Source organism: Nycticebus coucang, chromosome 22 (assembly GCF_027406575.1).
Source record: "Nycticebus coucang isolate mNycCou1 chromosome 22, mNycCou1.pri, whole genome shotgun sequence".
NCBI classification, from domain to species: domain Eukaryota; kingdom Metazoa; phylum Chordata; class Mammalia; order Primates; family Lorisidae; genus Nycticebus; species Nycticebus coucang.
The window spans coordinates 25210177-25227344 of NC_069801.1; the positions used below are offsets into that span (position 1 = coordinate 25210177).

Genomic DNA, 17168 nt, shown 5'->3' on the forward strand with positions numbered 1-17168 from the left:
ATGCCCACAAGATGAAGCCAGGTCTTGGGCTCCTCAGGCCCAGCTGAGTACAAGGTGAGCAGCTACAACTGGCACTATTGGGATTCAATGGCAACAAAGAAACAGGAGCTTCTAAGGGCTTCAGTTCTATTCACTCTGCTGGTTGAACCCAGCCCCATGGTAGGCCTTAAGCCACCATTTCAGTGGACTCTGATGAACTGGAGAAAATTCAGGGGAGGTGACCAGGATGCCAAGGGGAGTGATGCTCAGTCAGGGATTCCTGAAGAGCCTGTCGCTAACTGCCTAGGGAAGGGAGAATGTGCGGGAATATAGTGGTGAGTTCTAGAGGGGTAAGCAGAAAGGTTGATGTGAAGTCCTGCATGGCCCGAGAGAAAACCAGAGCCAATGGGCAGTATTTTTCAAGATAGCATGATTTAGAATGCACATCAGAAGTTTCCACCAGTCAAGGAGGAAATGTTGTCATTGGAGGATGGCAAGCAGAGGCCAAAATCACAGGAAAGGCATGGAGGGGATTCTAGCTCTGGATGGGAGCAGGCCTCTGGGAGGTGGACTCCATCAAATTCTGGGTTCCTAGCAACACAGCAGCCCAGAGAAGAATGGGGCTGAACTGGCTCAGCCCAACATGCCTGCTGAGCCTCACTGACCTGCAAAACAGTCATAGCTACTTCCTCAACCACACGCCGCAGGGAGGAGAGCCCTACTTAGGGCTGCAGAGCTCTTATCTTCATCTCAAAAAGCCAAAGGATAATCACACATTACCCATGATAAAGCCCCCTGGCAAAGTAGAATGTCTGGTGTCTTTGGCTTTTGATTGAAATTTTGTCAGCTCATTACAGACACTCGGTGTAGACTAGATATCATGCTGATCTAAAGATCTGACTGGCAAGTACAGATGTCTGTGCTTAATAAAAATGGGGGGAAAGTTATGACTTAATAAATGGAGTTTGTCTGGAAGATAAAACTAGGGCCTGAGACAATAAAAAGGCCATGCTGTGAAAAGTTTAGGGTGGCTGCCTCCAGCCCAGAATGCCAGCCCCAAACTGCTATGGAACACAGCTTATTGCACAGACCTCTAAGCCACACTGAAATCAACCTGGCAGGACCCACGCCAGCAGCCTTACTTCAACTTCATGCTGGCAAATGAGATAAGTCCCATATAGGTCACATCCCCATGTAGGCTGGTATATAGTATGCATTTAAATATTCAATGAAGGAATAAATCAATGAATGAATGGCTAACCTTGTAGCTGGGAAGTCATGGTGGAAAACTGGAACTCCAGAGTGTCATCCTTTTATTGAAGCTTATAATTTCACTGGACTTTTGGCCACAAATGAAAAGACAAAAAACAAAAAACAAACAAAAAAACAACAACAAAGCATTGGCAGAGAGATATGAGAACTGCCCCCTGGGGACTGAAGCCAAGCAGAGTATGGCAGGTAAGTGAGGGGGTCCACGCTGCAAAGGGCAGTAGCCTGGCCACAGATGCCCAGGAACAGACTGTTCGAGCTCCTGCACAGAGATAGACCCCACGCAGCTAGAATTTAACACAGGACTTGTGGGTGTAAATGTGGCAGAAGCCAAGCTAGTGGTCCCAGGGGCTAATCTTACATGCTTGGTCAAATTCCACTTTGGAGAAAAGAGGCTCATCTGGATCAGCCTGGGTGAGGGAACACAGGTGCCACAATGAACACTTACCACTGGCATCAGGGCAGAGGAAGGAAAACTAGAGGCAGGAGCCCAGCTGACCAGAGAATAACTCCATTATAAGGACTCACATCTCTGCTCCTGGTGCAAGGCGGTGCTATTCAACTTCCGGTCCTGTCCTAGGTGAGGCCGCTAACTATTTGGTGGCTATGATACAGGGCTCCCAACCCTCTTTGGGAATAGTGCTGCATCAAACAAAGGAAAATCTTTTTTTTAGAAGGGGGAGGAAAAGAAGAGAGGTCCACATGCTTCTTCCATTTTAAAGGGGCAAGAAAGAAAGGTCTCTTGTGTGTTCCACTCTCTGTAGATGGGCTGGGTCATAGCATCCGGGAAGCTGTCATGGTGACGAAGTCCTCAAAGCTGAGCCGAATGTTTCCCTGTACAGCTGTGTCCTTCTCCCGGAAGGCCTCAGTCAGCACCTGCAGCTGGGTGCACACCTGAATGAAGCGGTCGAGCTGCATGGCAGGATTGGCAGAGCGTGGGCAGTAGCGGGAAACCAGGAGCTGGGTGAACTGGGGGCTCAGATTGTAGCCCATCTGGGACAGAGCTGGAGAAGAGGGGCATACAGAGCAGACACGCAGCAACCTGCCATGAGCACCTCCGCTGGCCAGCAACACAACAGCACAGCAGTTTGGGGGACTTTAAGGGGTAGGCTCAGGAGCACAAAAAGGACAGAGAAGTCCTGAGCAAGACGTCAGAAGCAAAACAGGAGCTCTAACTGGATGCTCCTCTTAGCTGAAAGGCTCCCAACCCCCCATCTTTCTTTTTCCAAATTTCCATCATTGTCTATTCAGTTGGGGCTTTCAACTCATCTGCATTTCCAAAGGAAGCCAGAGCCCCCTAGGACCACCTTGCCCAGAGCAGGCATCAAAGGCAGCACAGCACAGAGGTTATGAGGACCTGCTCTGGAGTTAGATAGTCCCTGGGCAAGATGCTGAGCTACACTAGTCATCTGTCTTATCAGCTCTGAAATGCAGATGACACTTAACTAGCCCTTAGCACAATGCCTGGCACATAAAAAGCACCAGTAAGGGTTATTTTAATAAAGTCACCATCCCTCTCCCAGACAAAGCTGCCAGGCAGTTCCAATGCCACAGCCTCCATGCCGCTCCCCGTCCCCCACCAGGATGCTTCCTTCCTTCTTCTCTGCATAGCCAGCTCAGGCTAAAATCTCAGCTCTCCATTCGCTTTTTGGGCCCTTGGGCAAGTTAACTAAACCTCAGTTTTCTCATCTGTAAAAGGTAGATATAAATCATTCTACCCTTGTACCAGGTACTATTTATGAAGGATCCCTTCATCAAAGGGTGTGGAATAATAAATAGTACCTGGTACTTGGGTAGAATGAATTATATAAACCTATTAAAAGTACTTATTACAGTGCCTAGGATATAACAAGCATTTGGTAAAAATCAGTTTTGTTATTGTTAGTATCACCCTTACCAACATCCATGACAAAAGCTGGCAGAAGAGACCGTGAAAGTACCAGTCAGCTCTCCCTTTACCAGGGGCAGATGTGGTGCTCTCACCCTGCCTGTAGACTTCCCTCCTTAGTCTGACTGAAATCCACAGCCAAGGCAAGGAACTGGACTCTCTGGGGAGCCTTTTCCCCCTCCCGGGTGACCAAGTTCCCTAGGGGTTCTTATAATCTCATTAGCCATCATTTCACCGGTGGACTGGAGCCCCACAGAGTCAAACTGGAACCAGACCTGGGGCTATGGCCTCAAGTCATCTTCCATAACGGTAACTTTTATTAGAGTCCTCAAATTCTCGAAGCTGGGAAGAACTGCAGAGGTGGCAGGAGAACCCATCTTTCTGAGCTCCTATGTGAAACTCTTTCCATTCTACACACTAGAAACCAGGGAGGAAAGAGCCATCCAAGCCACACACACTGGCCCTAAGGTGCCAAGTGTTCATCCCTAAGGCTTACTGCCGACTGGAGCTGTCTCACCCACCACTGTCAGAAGTCCTGTCACCAGGAGTCCTGCCCTGATTCTGGAGCCAGGTATCTCCTTGCCCTGCCCTGAATCATGACTTAATGCCCAGGTCACAGGAGGTGTGGGGGGAGTAGGTCTGCACTAAGGACAGCCTTTGATGATGCAGGTGGACATCTGGTAGTGAGAAGAAAACCTGCTGTTCTGTCTTAGGGAGAAAAGAGAACCATCTGGCTCCACCCTGCCTTCCCTCCCCACCCCTACCCCCAAGCTCCTGCTGGGGCCCTCACCTTGCTGCAGCTCCATGTGGCTAATGGAGCCCGAGTGGTCCCGGTCGTACTGCTGAAAGAGGTTCTTCCACTGCTGGATGAATTTCCACAGGGCTGAGAAACCGTAGACATCCATGCGACCAGACTTGGTCTTGTCAAACATGTCTGAGGGGAAGGAGGGAAAGTAAAGGAGGAAGACTTCAAGACTAACAGCCCTGGGTCCTGGGTAACACTGAAGGAGCCCTCCCTCCCAGGCTGGAGTAGGAGATCCTCCAGAACCACAGGCCTGAGACACCTACATCAAGGAGGCACCAGCCTCCTGCCCTGGCCACCCTCAGCCCCACCTCATCTAGAACTAACTGCATTTTCTCTGTAGGCTCTGCAGCTGAGCACTGAAACCCTGCTCTACGCTGACCCCTCCCAGCCATTTCCTACCAGGGGAGGGAATGCCACAGAATGGAAAAGTGAGTTCAGGTCTAACTCAGCAAGGGCAGATGAGTGCTAAGGGAAAGAGCTCTCAGTTTAAGGGATCTCACCTTGAACCTAGGTTCCTCCCTGAAATCCTCCTTAGCCAAAAGATTTCTCCTCAGAATGGCTGCCCACCCACCTTCTGTCACCCATCAGATGGCTCTGCCCCAGCTCAGGCCCAGGGGAAGGCAGACTCACTTATCATCATGAGGCATGTCTCATCATTGAATGAGGACCAGTTGGAGTTGACCAGAGCCTGCTTCAGCTCTTTGATGGAGATGTAGCCACTGTGATCAGAGTCCACTGACTGGAACCAGGAATAGGCCTCAGGATCCACACTGGGGGGGACACCACCTGGAGGAAAGAGTGTGAACCAGGGAGTCAGACCCAGGTCTCAAGGTCATTTGGCAAAAATGCTGTGAAGGGCCAGCTTTGGTACCTCCCTGGCTGTAAGTTTTTCCTACCTACAAAACCTCATAAATTCACCTAACACCTGCCTTCCATCAAGCTGACATCCTTACTATGATGGAAGAGGGCCATTGGTGGAGAGTCACGAGTATCTGCAATTGATTTCTATTCTGTGAGCTCTGGTCACTTCTCCACTTGGTTTTATGCTTCTATGGAACAGAGCCTGTATCCCTCCAGCATATCAAGAATTCTCTGGAAAAGGTAAGCTGGTGGTTGATGACAATAGAGAAGCAGAAAAGTCTATGTTAGAATACTGAGTTAACTGTTCACAAATGGAGCTCCTTCACACAAGAAAGCATCAGAGGCTGGCGTGGTGGCTTACACTTGTAATCCTAGCACTCTAGGAAGCTGAGGTGGGTAGATTGCTTGAGGTCGTGAGTTCAAGACAGTATGAGCAAGGGTGAGACACCATCTCTAAAAAAAATAGCCAGGCGTTGTGGTGGGCGCCTGTAGTCCCAGCTACTTGAGAGGCTGAAGCAAGAGGATTGCTCAAGCCAAAGAGTTTGAGGTTTCTGTGAGCTACGAAGCCACAGTACCCTAGCCAGGGTGACAGAGTAAGACTCTGTCTCAAAAAAAAAAAAAAAGAAAGAAAGTTTCAGAGAGAGCTATAAGCAGTTGTGAAAGACAGAAACCACTGCCCAGTCCCAAAGCCCAGCCAGGCCAGCGGGAAAAAGATTTACCTGAAGGGCTAGTTTGATCTCTTTGGATGGGAAATCCAGGTAGGTTCCACCCACCTTCCCAAAACAGCAATGTCCTTCCTAAGCAGGAGAGTTTTAGTAACATGGGTGGCCTGTGTGGTTTGTATAGAAAGACTCAGGCTTTGGAATCAAAGCAGACCTGGATTCAAATCCTGGCTCTCTGATTACTTACTAGCTTGTGCATGGCCTTAGGCAAAATGTATAATTTTCTGACTACTGATGTCCTATTTTCTAAAATGATCCCATTTCCCAGTGTTGTTGTGATGATTAAACAAGATAAAGTTCTTCACAGAGACTCTGGAATGTGTGTAGTCTGAGACATTTTACAGAGTAAGGGGTCTTTAAACTGGGTTTCTCCCCATGCTAGACTATTATCGCCAATTATTTGCTAATCTCCCCTTCCCTGTGAGAGCACTATGTATCCTCTCCTATTGCTGGTGGTGTGCAGAGCTCTTCCACAAAAGGAGCATCCACTCTTGCCCTACTGATGTCGGGCTTGTCCAGGGTATCTGCTTTGGCCAAAAGAATGTGAGTGCACGAGACACAAAGAACTTCAGAAAAGAGGCTCTGTGCATTTCTGCTAGCTCTCCTGCCACAAAGGCAAGAGGTCCCAAATAGGGTGGCTGCTCCTTCCTCCTGGATCCTGGAATAAAAAGTCATGTGGAACAGAAACTCGGCAGCCAGCCCACAGCTGCTGACATGTAAGCAAGAGGAAATAAGCGTGAGCAAGCCATGGAAACAAATGCTTGCTGCTATAAGCCAAGGACATTTTGGAGTAGTTGGTAACACAGAGAAGCTAACTGAAAAGCTTCTCATTCTCTGATGCAAGCTGAAGCTGGAAGAAAGATGTTAAGGTGGTAGAGGCCAAGATGACTACACACCCACAGGACAGAATCCAAGAGTCTCTACTTACCCTGTCCATAAGGCCCAGGTTGCTGGGCACCATAAGAATTTGGAGGTGGTCGACCATAGGGGCCTCCTGGGGCTGCACCACCATATGGTCCCCCTGGAGTTCCAGAGGGGTGTCCGTAGGGCCCTCCACCAGCTGGTGGTCCATAAGGCCCTCCAGGGGCAGGACCCCCATAGCCACCACCAGGGGGTAGCCCACTGCCATACTGCCCTCCACCAAGGGGGGGTCCAGGGTAGTAGCTACCCGGAGGGCCTCCTGGGGCTTGTCCTGCAGCTCCTGGGCAGCCCTGCAGGCAGAAGAAATCGGTTAGAATGAGGAGGCCAGAAACCAGCCACAGTATGGTGTTTTATAGCTACAAAGCACTTCCACTGCCATTCTTTCAACTGATCCTATGGTAGGGTTGGAATTATGTGATCCCATTGCTCAGATGGGCAAACTACAGGAGCTATGAGTTACCCAAGGTCAAGACCTGCAGGATCAGGGCTGGAATGCTGCCTTCATGATTCCCCTCTTCTGTACACCAAGGGGCTCCACAAGGGCTGGGATCATGTTTGGTTTGCCACTTTATCCCCATTCCCAGTGCAGGATGGATGCTCGATAAATATTTATTGTATGAATGAGCAGGCAAATGAATCAAATAGAATTCCAAAAGACCACCTTATGGCACTCCACCTCTATCTGCAGAATTCATAGCACAAATGTGGACTCCGTTCAACACCCTGACCCTCATTAGTCACAAATGATGCATCCACAGCATGGATTCATCTGAAGCATGTCTTTCTTACCCTATGAGGCAAAAACATTTCCCTATCCTCACTCCTGGCTTTGTGAGCCAGGCAGGGGCGACCCTATTAAAAGGATCAGTTCAAGTTTAGGTTCTGCCACTTACTAACTGGACTAATTAATGACTCATCCACGCTAAGCCTCAGTATCTTTTTCTGTAAAATAGTTCTAACAATAGTGACTACTTCCCAGGTTGGTATGTAAGGAAATGAGACCAGTCATGTAAGGTGTTTTGACACTGGGCCTGGCACAGAGTAAGTACTCCATACACATTAACTATTAATAATAGCCTCTTACAGAGGATAAAACTCAAGTCCAGAAAAATCCTGTATGGAGGCATGCAGACCAGAACCCAGGTCTCCATGGTATTTGTGCATTAGAGCACACATGGGGACATCCCTCTCTTGTCCATCTTCCCATGCCATCAGCCAGGGATCTCTGAGGCTCAAAACATTCTGCTCCATCTCCCAAAACCTAGTAAAATTCTGTTAATTTTTAGCTAAAGAATTTTTTGATTAAAAAAATAAAACTGGAGCAGCGCCTGTGGCTCGGTGAGTAGGCGCCAGCCCCATATACCCCACAGGGTTTGGCAGAGCACAATCCCAACATAGCTACAGATAGGGGAGCTCAAGGGCACAGAGAGCAACCATCTAGGAAGGTACCATCTAGACATTATCTACCTCAACCTGGAGGCACGTCAGTGGTCTAGCCACTGAGACCTGGGGCTTTCTCTTCTTACTGTTTGATAGGTTCAAGGCTAATACCAAATTCATATTCATCTGAAAGGGCCTGTTTATACAAGGAAGAGAGGCTTTTGGGGGAAAGGCAGGAAGTAGGCCCTGCTACCTCCCATCTCCACATCGTGGGAGCTCTTCCTCCCTGGAAGCTGCCATAGCTAGTAGCTAGACAATGAAGTCACAGACAGATTTTTTTTTTTTTTTTTGAGACAAAGCCTCAAGCTGTCGCCCTGGGTAGAGTGCCGTGGCGTCACAGTTCACAGCAACCTTCAACTCCTGGGCTTAAGCGATTCTCTTGCCTCAGCCTCCCAAGTAGCTGGGACTACAGGTGCCCACCACAATGCCTGGCTATTTTTTGGTTGTAGTCGTCATTGTTGTTTGGCAGGCCAGGGCTGGATTTGTACCTATCAGCTCTGGTGTATGTGGCTGGCACATTAGCTGCTTGAGCTACAGGCGTCAAGCCCACAGACAGATTTTGATTCAAAACTGCTCTCACTAGCTGAGTTCATAACTGCACAAGCGGCTTAATCTCTATGAACCCGCTTCCTCATAAATAAAATATAATAACCTCTTCCTCCCTGGACTGTTCTGCAGATTACAAGAAATAACCTAGTAAAATTCTGTTAATTTTTAGCTAAAGAATTTTTTGATTAAAAAAATAAAACTGGGGTGGCGCCTGTGGCTCAGTGAGTAGGTGCCAGCCCCATATGGGTTCGAACCCGGCCCCGGCCAAACTGCAACAAAAAAATTGCCAGGCATCGTGGCAGGCGTCCCAGCTACTCGGGAGGCTGAGGCAAGAGAATCGCCTAAGCCCAAGAGCTGGAGGTTGCTGTGAACTGTGAAACCATGGCACTCTACCGAGGGCGACAAAATGAGACTCTGTCTCTAAAAAAACAAACAAAAGACAAATAAATAAAACTAATAAAAGAAAGCTGCTCTGGCTGAAGCCTGGGGCCTCCTCCCTTGATAGATTAAGGGGGCTCTGAAGAATCCTCACAGTGACTCAATAAAGACAGTGTGAAAACCACTAATATAAGAAAATTAGTTTTTATAATAGTGTCTAGCATAAAGCAAACGATCAATAAATCATACATGAATACAGCTGCTATTATTATAATTATATTAATTATTATTATCAGCAAAGTCCTGGTCAGCTACACTCCGGGATATGGGGGCATAAAGGAGCATGAAACAATCTGGAGGTGCTCACAGCTCACAGGAAAGGCACAGAGATGCTCTTGGTAACATCCAACCAAACAGCGTAAGGAAAGAGGCATTTAAAATGAACACACAAGGCATGCGCCTTGGGGACTGCACAGGAAAGAGGGTAAAATCAGGGAGGAATTCCATGAGAAAGTAGCATTTGAACTGGGACTTAAAGAATGAACAAGATTCTCAACAGGATTGTAGTGGTGTGACAGGAGAGGTACCCAGAAGGCCAGTCACTCAACCTAACTTCCTCATCTTACCGACAGAAAACTAGGGCCAGGAAAGGGGAAGGGACTTGCTCAAGTCTTACTGCAAGGTGAAGGCAGAGGCTGTCCTGGACCATTCCCCTTATGGGACCCCCCAACCCAGTGACTCCTACTGTCTCCTGCTATAGTGCTCTTTCCTTAAGCAACAGAGCAGAGGATTCCAGTGTGGGCTGGAAAGGAGGTGAGGACTCTGCACAAAGTCTGGACACACCCAGGCTGGACAGACTAGACACCAAGCCAGGAAGGAGCAGATCCGCTATAAGCCCTATAAGCAAAGTCATAAACTGTACCTGGCCAAGGGTACCTGAGGCAAAATACTTCTACCTGGGAAATGTCCCCAGGCCAACAAAGCAGGCACTGCCAGGCAGGTCTGCTGCCCTACCTGCTGTCACATTCCAGGGACCTGGGGCAGTCTGGCAGCAACTAAACCTTCTCCTTTCTGTCTCTCATTAAAGCCTGCCTGCATTAAAGCTCAACCCATTTTCACATATGTAAACACTACTGGCAGAATCTTGCTAATAGTCTCCTAATAGGAAAAAAAAAAAAAAAAAAGGAAGATGTTTGGTAGGTCTATTTTTCAGATGAAGAAACTGAGGTATAGTGCTATTACAGTCAACAAGAATTTACATAATGACAATATTGTACTAGGTTCTGTGGTGGACCCAGGGACACAGAACTAGATGAGGTCCTGCCCTTGAGAAGCCCACAGATAATGATGATACTTTATGATCAGTACCATCAAAAACAATCTACTTACATGCTATGAAGAAGCATGGACAGAGACATTTAGTCTGTCTTAAACAAATAATCAAATGAACAATGCATGAAGTGGGTCAAAGATGGTTCCTAGAGGAAGTAGCAGTGATACTGGAGTTAGTCTTTGAAGAATACACAGGCATTCCCCCAAAGGAAGGCAGGGTAGGATACTCCAGAGGGAAGAGAAAGACAAAGGCACAAGACATGTAGGAGCAAGCACTGTATGGGCAGCGTGAGTACAGAGCAGTGGCAAGAACGCAAAGCAGGGATGCAGAAAGGCAGGCCTTTGACCAAGCACCTCTCCTGCTGCATTTCAGTTAGCTGGTGAGTTATCAGTGTCTAACAGTAGTTTCTGTCTGTCTAGCGTCTCCCCTATCCAACAGTACGCTCCCCAAGGACATACACTGGGCCTCATTCATCATGGTACCCTAGGGCTCAGCACAGTGCCCAGCACCTGCAAGCCTTGGTAAATATTTGAACAAATGAACACCACTTAAAGAGTTTGGGCTTTTTCAGGAGAAAACAGAGCACCATAGAAAGGGTTCTAATAGGGGAGAAACGTGATCATAGCCTTGTTTAGAGAAGTAACCTTGTTCTCAGAAGTAACTGGCGGCAGTGTGGAGGATGAGCTAGTGGGGGAGGCAGCAGCCAAGGTGCTGGGCAGGCAGGGCATGAACCAGACAGCAGACTTGTGGATGGAGAAAACAGAATGGATTCTGAAGCTTTTCAGAGATAGACTAGACATGACTTGGCAACTAATTAGATTAGGAAAGGGATAGAGGGGGAGTGAGGAGGGAGTGTTTAGGATGACTCAGGTTTCTAGTTTGCACAAGATGGAGGTGAGCTACTAACTGAGGCAGAATCCAGGTTGCAGAGGAAGTTTGGGGAAAGTGATGCAATGGTTCCCAGGGTCACTGAACTGTTAGTAGTACAGGTCTGACCAGAAATGAAAACCAGAGTCCCTGATTTCCTGTTATTTTATACTAACTCCATGCTGCCAACCCTTTTGAGAGTTTTCCCAGGAGTATTTAATACTGATAAAAACAAGACTGTGAAGGGAGGAAGGACAGGAAGTGTTCAGTAACCATGACTTCCAAAGCATCACAGAAAATTATCTCTAGGTCTCTGGCTGAGTGCAAATAAGCTACATTTGATACACTGGGGAAGAGGTAATTAACACTTATTGAGGCTCTGCCTAGTGCTTCAAGTTCAGTCAGCTTTCACTGACCCTCAGTCCTGTGAGGTTAGCGCTATTAGCTCCATTTTACAGGCAAGATAATTAAGGTGCAGAGATCTTAATAATGTGCTTGAGATCGTGCAGCTAGAATGGGCGAGCTGGGATTCGAAACAGGGTCTGCGTGACTCTACACCACCTCCTTCTGTTTGCTCACTCAGTAATTGAGTGCCTAGCACGTGTCTGTGCCAGGGATTGTGCTACATGTTTCTGTCAAGTATGACGAATTTCTGCAGTAGATGGGGGTGGAGGGGGAAGCAGGTGATCTTTCAGAGCCTTCAAGGCCAGAAATAAGAGGGTCTCAGAAGAATCCTATTCTTTTTTCCACTCCAGCACCTAGACTCAGTTCAAGAGCCGCATATTAGAAGCACCCCAAAGATCCTTCAGTCCAACCTCTGAGGCAATAATGAATCTCTGCAACACCACCTGGAATCTTTACTTGCACTCCCACGCTCCCAAATAAGCCACTCAGAAAGTTCTGGATTTTCTTTCAGTTCTGAGGGCTCATCTTTTACCTCAAAACTATTGTGAGGCTCAGAGATATCAAAGACTGTTCGAAGCTGAGCCCGGGTGAGGAAGAGAGGAGGCTGCATTGCAAAGGCAAGTGCCAAAGCTACCCGTAAGGGCCTGCTGAGGATGCAGGGGCCCAAGCTAAGGGGTTAAATAATCACAAGACAGAGGAATAGTTCAAGCATTCACCAGCGGAGCCTCCCCAAACAATTAAAACATGCAACCAATAAACATGCAACCAATAAACCATGAGCTGAGAACTGCCCCAAAACTTCAATTATCATCTCTGTGCTGACATTCCAAAATCTTTCTCTGCACTTTTCATCTCTCCTGAGCTACAGACCCACATATCCAACAGCCTCTGGACAAGTCTCTCCAAACTTATTCTTCCCTCTGTGTTCCCATGTCAATGAATGGAATCGCCCTTCCACCCAGTCACCAATCTAAAGCCTTAGTGTCCTCCTGGGAACCTCTTCTTTCCTCCCCTCTGTCACCTCAATTGGGTACCAAGTTTTCTCAACTCTATCTCTCAAATGCTTCTCAAATCCACCTTTACCAGGTTCTCTTTAGCCTAGATTACTTTGATAGCTTTGAAACTGGTCTCCCTGCCACAATCCATGCCCACAGTAGTCGCTCCAAAGCACAAATGGGATAAAACTCTTCACTGGTTGCCTTGCTACTCTTAGGGTAAGTCACACTTCCCAGAAAGGTATACAAGGTCCTTTGGGACCTGGCCTTTAACTTTTTTGCTTAACTTTCTGGTCTCATTTTTTACCCCCCTTTCCTCTAGGAAGATCACAACTAGACTGATTTTAAAGCTCCTACAAAACACTGAGGTGTCCAACTTGCTTCCTGGTCTTTGTGCAATTACTGGAATACCACTTCTTTCTTTACCCTGCTAACTCCTACTGATTCAGTCTTTTTGCTTAAACATCACCTACTTTACAACATCTTTATGCACCCCTAGACTGAGTTAAGTATCCCTCCTGTGTTGTCCTAGTACCTTACACTTGCTCTTGCTTAATACTTATCATACTGATTCTTCAATCTGCATATCTACATTACTCTTCCAATTGGATTACTTACTACACGCCAAACACCATACCAAGCACTTTATGCTGATTATCTCATTTGATCTTTACAGTAACTCTGAGGTAGGTACTGTTATGATCCCATTCTAAAGAAGAAGATACTGAGACTCAGATTTTTGTAACAAACTTCCTGCCAGGAAATGGCAGAGCAGGGATTTAAAGCCAAATCTTTCTGGCTACAGAAACAAAGCTCTTAGACACTGAAATCCATCAAGATGGTTCCCTCACAGGACCAAAGGGTGCTTGAGGTTTACTATTCCAACAGCTAGTCTATGTTTGAGAACCCTGGACTGGAGGCATTGGAAAATTACAGGAATTTCGACTCCTAACAACAGACTGGAATCCTCCAGGGCGATGTAGTGGGTGGAGGGGAGACAGCACTGACTCATTCCTTTTCAGAACACCTGGGACCGGGAGGCGGACAAGGGGATGGTGGGGGAAAAGGTGGCATTTCTTCTAATCCAGATGCTTTTCTCTCTGTACTTCTTTTTGGTATTTCACTCCAAGCATAGCCCAGGCAGCATGCCATAATAAAAGCACAGTAGACAGAGTTGCCACTATGCACTGGCATGTGTTATGTACTATCAATATGCTAAGTTCCCTGTAGGCCATATTGCATTTCATCTTCCTCTCAGCCCTCACAGCTATTACTTCTTCCTTTTTTACAGGTGAATAAACTGAGGATCAGAGCCCTCAGATCAGTGGTTCTCAACCTTCTCAAACACCTCGGCCCTTTAATATAGTTCCTGTGGGTCACAACTCACAGGCTGAGAACCATTGCCTTAGATGGTTTATCCAAGGGCATACAACTATTAAGTAATAAGATTCTAGTCCAGTTCTGTCTAACCTGTCACTGCTTCTAAGATGCAAATTATTCTCAAAGCTCATTAAAATGTAGATCCCTGAGCACAGAATAGGTCTGAGATGGACCAAAAGTGTTGCTTTTTTGCTCAGAGCCTACAGCTCAACGGCTAGGGTGCCGGCCACATACACTGTGGGTGGCGGGTTTGACTCGGCCCGGGCCTGTCAAATAACAATGACAACTACAACAACAACAACAAAAGTAACCGGGTGTTGTGGTGGGTGCCTGTAGTCCCAGCTACTTGGGAAGCTGAGGCAAGAGAATCACTTAAGCCCAAGAGTTTGAGGTTACTGTGAGGTGTGAAGCCATGGCACTCTACCCAGGGTGACATACTGAGACTCTTGTCTTAAAAATATATATATATATTCATTCAAAAGTGTTGCTTTTTTTAACATGCTCTCAGGTGATTCTACGCTAGAAGCCCAACCACTGAGAAACAATGAACTATGGCAATGTTCCCCCAAAAATGTGTTCCTCAGAAATACTAGTGTCACAAAAAATGACCAGACATTAAAAAAGAAGAAAAAAAGAGGGAGAAGGAAGTTCTATAGTTAAATAAATTTTAAGAAATATTGAACGGTCTATAAAACCAGTGTATGGTGCCCCGTGATCGCATTAATGTACACAGCTATGATTTAATAAAAAAAAAAAAGAAAGAAAGAAATACTGCATATCGGGCGGCACCTGTGGCTCAATGAGTGGGGCGCCAGCCCCATATGCCGAGGGTGGCGGGTTCAAACCCAGCCCCGGCCAAACTGCAACAAAAAAAATAGCTGGGCGTTGTGGCGGGCGCCTGTAGTCCCAGCTGCTCTGGAGGCTGAGGCAAGAGAATCACGTAAGCCCAGGAGTTAGAGGTTGCTGTGAGCCGTGTGACGCCACGGCACTCTACCCAAGGGCGGTACAGTGAGACTCTGTCTCTACAAAAAAAAAAAAAAAAAGAAATACTGCATATCAGCTTGGCGCCTGTAGCTCAAGCATCAAGCAGCTAAGGTGTCAGCCACATACACCAGAGCTGGTGGGTTCAAATCCAGCCCAGGCCTACCAAATAACAATGACAACTACAACAAAAACAACAACGACAACAACAAAAATAGATGGGCGTTGTGGCAGGCGTCTGTAGTCCCATCTATTTGGGAGGCAGAGGCAAGAGAATCCCTTAAGCCCAAGAGTTGGAGGTTGCTGTGAGCTGTGATGCCACAGTACTCTACCCGGGGTGACAGCTTGAGGTTCTGTCTCAAAAAAAGAAAAAAAAAAAGAGATACTGGATATCTTATTCCTTCCTGGAAGATTTACAACGTTAGCAAATTAAGAATTTTGAAATACTCTGTGAACAAACTTTTCATCTGTATTTAAAGCATTTCCCAAACTTATTTAACACAGAAATTCTCCTCTATTAATAATCTCTATTAATATTTCACAAAACTCAGCAAATGGAATGGAGTTTGGGAAACACTGCTACATTATACTTCCTTCTAACCCCAGCCCACACTGGCCTCTCTTTTTCCTACTTCTGCTAAGTATGCAATGAAAGGAGTCCCAGTCATGGCCTCACCCTCACTTGCTATGTGTGATTTAGCTACCCACTTAACCTCTTTGGATTTGTTCCGCAGCTGTAAATTTGGTGTAATAATTCCTGTATGACTATAGGGCCTTTATGATTGGGAAAAAGGTCCAAATACTGTGTAAACTGCACAGAACCACACTCCCTGTAAGGACTCTTACCACATCTTTGGCATGTGACTATACTCAGTCAACCACTCTGTAATATCCCTCTTGATTTTGTTTTCCAATTTTTCCTGCATGGGTTTTATCTTGTAAATCACTGTGTAATCTTGGGCAAGTCATGACACCCTCTCTGGGCTTCAGTTTCCTCCTCTGTAAAATGAGGGGGCTTGAGAGTCTCCCCCAGCACCTTATAGGAATCTACAAAACACTAAAAGGCAACATGTGTTACACCTTTCTACGTACCAAACGCTTAATAAACATCACCTCATTACTCTTCATAATAGCTCTATGAGGCAGACTCCATTATTTGGCTCCATTTTAGAGGAGGAAACGTCGACTCAGAAACGCAAAACAGCTTGCTCAAGGTATCAAAACTATTTAGGTGATGGAGCCAAGACGTGAATCTACCTGAATCCAAACTGTCACCTCAGAAAGTATTCTGGCCATAAAATCACCTTGCTGAAGTGTTCTTGGCTAAATTGAGATAGGCTGGCAAGTGGGGAAGCGGTACCTGAAGACAACACGGGTTCTGACCTTGGCTTTGCTGCCTAACTGCCTGGTAACTTCGGGTAAGTTCTGTGTCTTCTTGGGGTTTCATTGTTTCTCTATGTGAAATGGAATTGCTGGACTAAATGAGTGGTCAAACTAGCTCACTTGGGGCGCCTGCTGCTACCACAGAGTCTCCTGATTATTCTGACGCAGTACGTGTGGGGTAAATCCAGAAGGCTGTATTTTTATCCGAAGCCCTAAAGGATACTGATGGAACCAAATCTCTGAACATCCTGTCCAGCGCTGATGACCCCGGTCAGGGAACCCGCGGGAGACTCGAGAGGGGTGTGGAGCCTATGCCGGGACCTACATGGACCTGCGGGGTCCAAGGTCCCCATATCCTCGCGTGCGCGACATCAGGGGGGTGCGACAAGACCTCCCGGACACTCAGTCATGCGTGACGTAAGCTAGGCGCGACGACAGTCTCTTTTCTGTTCTCGCTCGTGCGAGGTCGTGCTGAAGCGAACCCAGCGTGGTAAGGGCGCAAAGAAAGCGGAGAGAAAGAAAAGCCTGTGAGAGCTAAGCCTGGGCCCCTAGCTGGACTCACGGGCCCCTCACGCACTCACCTGCCCGTACGGGTAGCTGGCCATGGCGACTTTAACGTCACACGTCCGCGAGGGGCGGGGCCTCTAGCTCTCACACCCACCCCTCGCGTGCCTGGGGGCGGTCCCACATCATGATTGGACAGCAAACCTGTCAATCCGGCACAGCAGAACGGCGGAAATGACGGTACAAGGCAGTGGGCGGATGCCTACCAGACAGAGCAGAGGCGCTAAGTCCTTGGTGGAAGCTTCCGGAAGTCTTGGGGGCTGTAGTGGTGCTCCTGTTGCTCCCTTTTTTGGCCTGGAACTGCGGTGGCCATATTATAACCTGGCAAATGGGACGTTTGGTAGTGGCGCAGTTACTGTAGTCACGCCGAGTTTCCGCCCGGTCAGGGTCCGGGCGGTTGCCTTCACAACGGGGAACCAACCCAGGCCTCCAGGAAAGGATGAAGGCC

General features: G+C 47.4%; 1 protein-coding gene across 1 annotated transcript; it reads right to left on the reverse strand.

Annotated features, from left to right (window-relative positions):
* Positions 1-1275: 1275 nt before the first annotated feature.
* Positions 1276-16834, reverse strand: PEF1 (penta-EF-hand domain containing 1). Its single transcript, XM_053576082.1, has 5 exons — positions 16738-16834; positions 6453-6735; positions 4572-4727; positions 3927-4070; positions 1276-2252 (listed from the first exon to the last, which is right to left on the reverse strand). The coding sequence occupies exons 1-5, from the start codon at positions 16759-16761 to the stop codon at positions 2023-2025; spliced, it is 837 nt and encodes a 278-aa protein (XP_053432057.1). The 5' UTR covers positions 16762-16834; the 3' UTR covers positions 1276-2022.
* Positions 16835-17168: the final 334 nt, after the last annotated feature.